Below are 8,976 nucleotides of genomic sequence, written 5' to 3'. Positions count from 1 at the left end.
TACAATTTTGGAAATATACACACAGAAATTCAAGATTAAAAAATAATTGCATTGTAATTTGTATTCCTGAAAATTTCCAATTTCGAGTAATTGGAGGTGTTCAGAAAAAGTCTTATTCAATTGTGGTCATCCAAATTAACGTTTCCAGGGGGATGTTATTTATTTGATGGAAACGCGTCCAATTTCGTGAGGGGAGTTAAACGTGACTGTATAAATTTCATTCATTTGTTGGTAGGTTATCGCCCCTCCATTGTACATCGGCAACCAACTTGCGCATGCCTAGACGATCAACTCCGCCATTTTGCTGCTCTTGTCATTCAAGAAATCTTCTCAACAAGCGTTCCCTCCAATGGACCTGCTATGAAAATCTGCAGCTTTTGATATTCCATACTAGCAAGCGAGTTTATTCACGCAAGCCTCTGGTGGCCGGAGCGTTCAGAGACAACCAGATCTTTTAACAGTGGAGGTAAAAATCAATGAGTTGCCATTTCTTTCCTCCTGATATGAAGATGTCGTTTTGAGCTCTTCTGTCAAGAGTCGCTCGAAGGTAGCTTTCGTTTTGTTTGACCAGTCTCTCAGCACAGGGTTTGATCATGCTCCGGGTAGTTTTTAACTACTTCAGTTATTCCATAATTCACAGAATGGCTTTATTTATATAGTGACTGAAAGTCCCAGAACTCGATCTCTGTCTCTCTTTCGTCGATTTTGGAAACGATTTTGCTTCCCTCTTTTGATATCCTGTTTAAAATTACGAGCTAGCCAAAGTTTAAAGTACATTTTTCTTGCTGTTCTTTTAGGGTTCATGGGGCAGGAGAAACACGCTCACACGAAGACACGAAGCACACCCACACACTGTTACAGTTACACAGAGTTATGTCAAGATTTTGCTTCTTAGATTTGGTCCATCATGCATTATTTGCAATGAAAGAAGTTCAACCACGATACAGAAGAAAACTATCAAAGTAAAATCAGCTTGATAAGTCGATTTTAGACTCGGGGGGGGGGGGGGGGGGGGGGGGGGGGGGGGGGTTAGTCTTGGTTTCCGATTGTATGAAATTGAAAATGTGACATGAGTACTTCACTACTTGGATTTGGAAATTGTAGACAAAAATTGAATGTACAACTACAAGCACTGAAGCAGTTTATTGAACCTTTTTGCAGTGTGTAGGATATCCGCTGACATCCTGGGTTACTTGCTTTGACAGGCAACAAACCGTTCAATAAACAATAGAGAAGAACAACAAACAATGTGTGATGTTTACATTAAGGGCACATTGTAACATCAATTTAAAGTAAATTTATACAGGTAACACTTTGTAATTGTATACAAATATTTATTGGCAGTGAACAGGTTAAAGGAGTGAATCTTTCTTGATTCTGGAAAGTGCCTGCATGATGCATCGTCAGTGGATTCAATCAAGTCGGAGAAAAGAATCATAGTCCAGGAATAGGTCTTAATTATTCTAACTGGTTCACAATTTTATCTCCTGTGCTTTCAGATTTTAACAGATAAGAATAAGAATTATGATACTTGAATTTATAGATTACTGCCATCTCTAGAAGGGTGAGATGAAGAAGGATAATTGTAACTTCTGTATGTTTCAGACATGCCAGGTACCCGTAACAAGACAGCATCTCCTGCAAACAACAATGCTGATGCTGAAAAGCCCGGTAACATCATCGATTAAAGTGGAACTGTTGTCCCTGAAAATGACAATGTATAGTCACCTGTTGTTCATGATATGACTTTTCTATGTACAACTGTGGATATGATATATATATGATATATATCTTTGTAATTTGGTGATAGTTCACAGCTGAAACTTCGGCTATAGCTTGTCCTATAGTATTACTATTACAGTATTAGTATTGCAAACAAACAAAAAATCTTGGTCAGTTGGTGTTTCAATTTCATGTTTGTTTATATTGTTAAAAGAGAAGTTGAACGAGGGGCATTCACAGTAATAGTAACACTAACGGTGCTTTTTTGAGTGAGTAAGTCAGCAATAGATTCTCGTTGAATTTGTCTGATTAGATCAAATAGTCTTTTAATTTCTTTAAACATTCTTTTAGGGGCCTCCCAGGCAAAGAGGCATAAACAGACTGACACGGCCAGTGGGGAGACGTCAGGCGCTGCAACCTCTCAGACTCCACAGAGAGGTAGGAGGGGTCAGGTAGCCATGTCAACAGATGATTCAGCTTCCGCCCAGTCTAGTGCCATACCTCAAGGTCAGCTGCCAGTCTCACCTTCAGCAAGCCCACGGAAGAGGGGTCGACCTAGAAAAGGCGAGGTCAGGGAGAAAAGTGCGGTGGTGGATACTTCGGCTGAGGACAACGGCCCCATGAAAGGTGATGTTGGAAAGAAGTCAGCAACTGCTGTGGAGACAAAGAAGAATGAGGAGCAGAGTAGACTTGAAGGTGGATTTTAAGAATTGATCGTTTAACTGATTATTTTATTTTACAAAGATTGGCGCAGTGGATTCTGTTTCAGAAATGATTAAAATTATTGAGTTAGGCAGATCAATAGCTTAATATGATGGTGTGTTAATACTGTACCAACCAATGCACTGTTGAAGATGTTACAAATAGAGGAAAGTTTTTATTGAATATGAATGCTCATACTGTTGAAGACTTAAGCTCTCTCATTAGTTAGGGTTAAACGTATGCAGTTTGAGTTGAAGTAAGTGAGAATACTCTTCCATTCAAGCACAATAGGCACCAACAAAATCAATAGATATCTAATGTTGTGTGTCTGCCGATCTAAAGTCAAAGTCCATTCATTACAATCACATGTATATCAACATATTAATGTACTTGCATTTCATCTGACATTTTGTCTCCATTCCCAGTTGTTGTTTTTAACTGAGTGTGCGTATGAACTATAACTTATATAAGTATAATGCTCAGAAGTTATCTTTTCATATTTTGATTGCATTCGTTTGGAAGATGGTGGCAAAGAATCATCCGAAGTCAAGCTGGAAGGGCAGAACAGTGGAGATACTTTCAGCCCTAGACGCAGTGGTCGTGGCGTCGTCTTCAACCGTCGCTTTCAGGACATGGAGTTAGATTTTGGGAGGAAAAGACCCAAGGAGGAGCGATCAGGTGTGTGTGTGTTTGCGCTCACATATATGTGCTAATATGGAACCATCCTTTAAAAAAAAACTGTTTTCAGAACTCCACCCTGTTTATTTTTTTCAGATTTTCTGTTCATAATGTCTTTAAGTTTGCTTCATTTAAAACTCCCTCCCTTCTTAAATCTGATTTTTTAGCCATAGAACCCTGTGATGACACAACGAACTGACAGTGTCTGCAGTGGATGTGCTCCAGTGACATTTGCTGCTGTTGAGCTATCCGCTGTTGTCTGACACAATGGCAGCAATATAGTTTTCAATCTGAGGGCTCATCTCTATTCACCAATTGTTTTTCTACACTTTTGATATCCCTATCTTTGCTGATTTTTTAAAATTTCAATATATAGCTGTGTACATGTACCACTTTCATTGATGAAAATCAGCAACTTAAAAAGAGTATTTAGTTACGAAGAAAATGAAGCAAAAGCTCAGCAGATTTACCACAACTTGAAAGATTGATGAGTATAATATATTTGTTCGTCTGTCATGGGTGATGCATACAAACAATAAAGTTGTATCAATTTAGGCATTCTGCCATTCATGTTGGAGTTCAGTGTCTCTTCATGATGCAGTTTTGTTACAAAATGGTTATTACTTATAAATCACTTTCTACATTGAAAGCCCAGTGATGACAAACACTGCGCAAATTTGAAGTGACACTACGATTGTCGAAATTCCAGCAGGTATGTCTGTTGTTGAGTTTTTACAGCCTTCTGCCACTTTGTGAACATAGTGACATGCTGAGGGCTAAGATTTAACCAAAAATTAGAGAATACTACATGGCTAGCGAGTTGCTTTTTTAAATATTGAACTGCAAGCTTTTCAATATATTTGATAAAGCAACCAGTGTAAATCTGTTGGTAGTTACGACACAGCAAGCCATGCAGTGTTCTGTTTATCCTATATACTGTACTTGCATGCCTTTTGCTCCAAATATCCCGGAGTCGACGTGTCCAAATTGAAGACGCTTCTTTTGGAACCTTTATCTCTTCAAAAGCCTCGTGCAATCTTTGACGTCAAAGCAAAGAAATGTCACTCTAGAAAGTGTAGCGTGACATGTTAGTTCTTAAACTTCTTTGAGGGGAAACAGAAGGCGCAAATGTGTTTCCATAATGACGTTTGTCTCATGAGCAGTGGAAGATCAGATTTGACACAACCTCAATAACATGATATATACTCACGTGTGACTTAAACGATATTGTTATCTCATGAATGGTCTCTCTCACATATAGAGGATAAAATAAAATCTCTTATACACCTCATTTGTTCTCCTAAGGATAGAATTTGTGATTCTTCTTCTTCTTCTTCTGCGTTTGTGGGCTGAAACTCCCACGTACACTCGTGTTTTGCACGAGTGGAATTTTACGTGTATGACCGTTTTTACCCCGCCATTTAGGCAGCCATACGCCGCTTTTGGAGGAAGCATGCTGGGTATGTTCGTGTTTCTATAACCCACCGAACTCTGACATGGATTACAGGATCTTTTTCGTGCGCACTTGGTCTTGTGCTTGCGTGTACACACGGGGGTGTTCGGACACCGAGGAGAGTCTGCACACAAAGTTGACTCTGAGAAATAAATCTCTCGCCGAACGTGGAGACGAACTCACGCTGACAGCGGCCAACTGGATACAAATCCAACGCGCTACCGACTGAGCTACATCCCCGCCCCGAATTTGTGATTCAAAATAGTCTCACAGTGATATTTTGATCCTTTTTTTGGTCTCCCTGTGTGGTGCGTAATGATGGAGAATGAAACTTTACTTGTGAATTTGTTGTGGGTCTAGGTGTTTGGTGTCTTTGGATGGAAGTTGTGGTGTTGTTACGAAATGGTTAAACATTTAAAGCACTTTCATGACAAAGCCCAGTGATGACAAACACTGCGCAAATTTGAAGTGACAGTACGGTGGTTGAAATTCCAGCAGGGTTTCCTGTTGTTGAGTTTTTACCACCTGCTGTCATATGTGAACATATGTGACACGCTGAGGGCTCTAATGAGTTTAACAATCAAACAAGAACAAAAAAAACCCAAAAAAACCAATAAGAATGGAAAAATGGGGAAAAAGTAATCAGGAGTTTAAGTGTTTGATATTTACAGGTTCCCGATATCTTGAACAACTTCAAACAGATTGATGAATATAGAATATAGAGGTTACAACACGAGTGGTTTTTTATATGGCTTGTATTTCAGTCAAGACCCAGCGGATGAATATCAAGGGACTCACGAGCCTCTGGCGAGTGAGTCCCTTTGATATTCCCGCTGGGTCTTGACTGAAATACAAGCCATATAAACAAGAGGCGAAGCCTTCAAGGCTCACGTAAGAAATCGACAAACACTGAAACAGTAACACAAACTCAATCACTCCGTCACACATACACACACACAGTAAGCATAGGTGACACGGTGCTAGAGTGCGAGACACTAGATCTAGATCTGTCTGTCTGTAGCCTACTTATGGGGACACGACTGCCAGATGGCCAGATCGACACTGCGCTTTCGACAGCGCTTCCTCGCGCAGACACTGGAAACACGCTGTGCAGATTAACCTGTAGGAAATCTCCTTTGGTATCTTCTTTATCTATTTTTCTGGAGCTACGAAACCGAACAATGTGAAATCGTCTTCTCCGAATCGGCGAACTGCAGCTCGGTGATAACTGTATCTATACCACAATCCTTCACGCGATCTGACCTAACCTTGACCCCTGACCTGGTCTGCATACCACACACGACACAAACCAGTCAGCTGTTTTTACCCCCCCAAAACCCCCCACCACCCGTTTTCTTTGGATACACACTTTAACTACATACTTGCCGACAAAATGTTGATCATTGCTTCAATACTTTGAAGCTGTTGCTTGAATAATAACCAGTATTTCGGTGTTCAGTCAAATGTTAAAATTTCTACCACAGACATTCATACATACGCACGCACGCACAGACAGACAAAAGTTAGCATCGCATAGGCTACACTTATGTGAGCCAAAAATCACGAGTGTTGTAACCTGTATATCCCATGAAGATCTAAAAGACAAAGTGTGACGGAAACATCAAGCTTTAGTTGTCTGTTCAGATGAGGCACCTCTGCACATACCTTATTCTAAAGGAACGTCTGTTGATCTTTGTCAAGTCGGTGCATAATGGTGGCTTGGTTGTCCCCGTCAGTTGAAAGCCTCTTACACGGATTTGACTGAATACGTAGTGGTTACACACGCATTTCCTGAGATCTTGGACACCTTCATCGTCTCTAGGGCCTACCGCACCGCAGAAGAGCTAGAATTACTCGCAAAATGCATTAAACAGCTTGTCCAGAGAACAATCGTAGTCGATGATGTACCGATAAGGGCGTGTGTACCGGGCACGCTGTAACTTCACATGAGCATAGCCTGAACATAGCAGTGCCGGTCGGACGGACTGGGTTTTTAACATTGCTAGTTTGACTTCTGTTTTAGTTGAGAGCACGAGCACACACACTCAAACACATACGGCTTGTCATGTTGATCACAAGAGAGAAATAGAACAGCGAATAAAAGGAAACATAACAGATTACGTCCCCATAATATGACGCGATGGACGACAAACGTCATGGAATCTATGACGCTGTGATAATAGTCTCGACAAGTCAAGACTAAAACTCAGCTATATCACTGAACGACTCTCACGCAAGTTCTCAAAAGTGTGGTAACCCTTTGCACATCCGGTCGACAGGTACATGTGCATTTTGGAATGTCAAGGACGACAAAAAGTAGAGCCAGCTATGATGTATTTCATGCACCCTTATTTATCCACTATTTTATGTGTTACAAGAGTGCAATAGTTACATCATAGATGTAACAAGAGAACAATGGAAATACAAGAAATATACCTAGAGTACATTTACAGAGACAAAGAAGGGAGGTCATGGGATATATATATATATATATATATATATATATAATTTTTGTTTCTGCCTGTATGACTATGATGGGTAATGCATATGTACAATGACGTTGTATAAACTTAGGCATTCATTTTGAATCTCGGTGTATAGGTTTTTTTCATTCATGACGCTGTTATGTTACAAAATGGTTATAACGTATTAATCACTTTCTACATTGAAAGCCCGGTGATGACAAACACTGCGCAAATTTGAAGTGACACTAGAGTTGTCGACATTCCAGCAGGTATTCCTGTTGAGTTTGTACAGCCTTCTGCCACTTTGTGAACATAGTGACACGCTGAGGGCTGATATTTAAAAAAAAAAACACTCTTATACACCTAATCTTTTCTCCTTACGAATAGGATTTGCGATGCAAAACAGTCTCACAGTGATAGTTTGATACATTTTTTTGGTTTGCCTGTGTGATGTGTGATGGAGAATGAAGCTTTATTTGTGAATTTATTGTGGGTCTAGGTGTTTCTTGTCTTTTAATGGAAGTTTTGTTGTTGTAACAAAATGGTTAAACTTTTAAAGGTCCTTGTCTACATTTTTATACCGAAATCGCCATTTGACCATTAAAATGCAGAGTCTATTATCTACAATTATCAACAATACACCCCCTTTCGATCAGGAAAGACGAAGCCAGTGTAGCCGTTTGAAAATTCATTGTAGTATTCCAGCGTAGTACTCATAGTAGGATATCCTTATTTGGAAAATGCCAAGCGCAAAACTCCTCTCAAATCCCGTGCATTTCGTGCGTTTAAAAAAAAGCGTGGACAGCGCTCCAGTGTCAAACTGTTGCTGCACTTGTTTGGGCGTGGCTATAAGCATAGTGACATGAATTTGATTGGTCAGTATTTTTAGGCAAAGCACAATGTTCTCAGCAAACAGAAAACAAAATATTGGAAGCGTGAGTCACGCTACCCAAAAATAAAATCTTTTTTTACATATATTTTTTTTTCTATAACTTTTTTCCCCATGGTTCATTCATCATCTGACATAACTTTTTAGCGAAATCTAACTATAAGATTATTGAAAAAAAGCAAAAATGTAGACGACCACCTTTAAAGCTTTTTCATGACAAAGCCCAGTGATGACAAACATTGCGCAAATTTGAAGTGACAGTACGGTGGTTGAAATTCCAGCAGGGTTTCCTGTTGTTGAGTTTTTACCGCCTTCTGCCACTTTGTGAACATAGTGACACGCTGAGGGCTGATATTGTAAAAAAAAAAGACATCTCTTATGCTCATTTGTTATTCCAAATGAATAGTCATAGTTTGGTAGTTTTTTGGTCTGCCTGTGTGATGCGTGATGCATTATATGGAGAATGAAGCTTTATTTGTGAATTTATTGTGGGTCTAGGTGTTTAGTGTCTTGCCAACTTGGATGGAAGTTTTGTTGTTGTTACGAAATGGTTAAACTTTTAAAGCTTTTTCATGACAAAGCCCAGTGATGACAAACACTGCGCAAATTTGAAGTGACAGTACGGTGGTTGAAATTCCAGCAGGGTTTCCTGTTGTTGAGTTTTTACCACCTTCTGCCACTTTGTGAACATAGTGACACGCTGAGGGCTCTAATGAGTTAAACGATATAACAACAGCAAAAAAAGAAAGGAAAAGAGGAGAAATGGGAAAATAAATTGATGAGATTTAAGTGGTTTACATTGACAGGTTCTTGTTTCTTGAAAGAGACATAGTTAATGTTAAAATTTCTATCTTAAGTAATCTATGTGTCGATTTAAAAAATTCAATGACAAATGAATGCTAGAAATTTGAATCACTTTAGTTTCTGCTTTTTTCTCTGCAGATGAACCTAAGGAAAAGCGGGCAAGAAAACAGGGAAAGAAAGAAGTTGCGACCAAAGGACAGAAGACACCAGTGAGAGGGTATGTTTTTCTTCGTAGATATCATTTTGTATTATAGAAGTATCTG

The 8,976-nt window shown here is 39.4% G+C and overlaps 1 protein-coding gene across 4 annotated transcripts in view; it reads left to right on the top strand.

Annotated features, from left to right (window-relative positions):
• The first annotated feature begins 251 nt into the window (after positions 1 to 251).
• Positions 252 to 8,976, top strand: part of LOC138962181 (uncharacterized) — a 53,221-nt gene continuing 44,496 nt past the window's right edge. Inside the window, exons 1-5 of one of the 4 annotated variants that reach the window (XM_070333908.1) lie at positions 252 to 466; positions 1,606 to 1,671; positions 2,074 to 2,418; positions 2,947 to 3,102; positions 8,852 to 8,930. In XM_070333908.1, the coding sequence (XP_070190009.1) occupies positions 1,608 to 1,671; positions 2,074 to 2,418; positions 2,947 to 3,102; positions 8,852 to 8,930 (644 nt within the window). In that variant the 5' untranslated portion in view covers positions 252 to 466; positions 1,606 to 1,607. Of the gene's footprint in view, positions 467 to 487; positions 548 to 1,605; positions 1,672 to 2,073; positions 2,419 to 2,946; positions 3,103 to 8,851; positions 8,931 to 8,976 lie in introns of those variants that run through there. The other 3 variants (XM_070333909.1, XM_070333906.1, XM_070333907.1) reach the window with 3 other exon arrangements.

This window comes from Littorina saxatilis, linkage group LG3 (assembly GCF_037325665.1).
Source record: "Littorina saxatilis isolate snail1 linkage group LG3, US_GU_Lsax_2.0, whole genome shotgun sequence".
NCBI classification, from domain to species: Eukaryota; Metazoa; Mollusca; class Gastropoda; order Littorinimorpha; family Littorinidae; genus Littorina; species Littorina saxatilis.
Note: the sequence above shows the minus strand (reverse complement) of the source record. Positions and strands in the feature narration are given on the sequence as shown.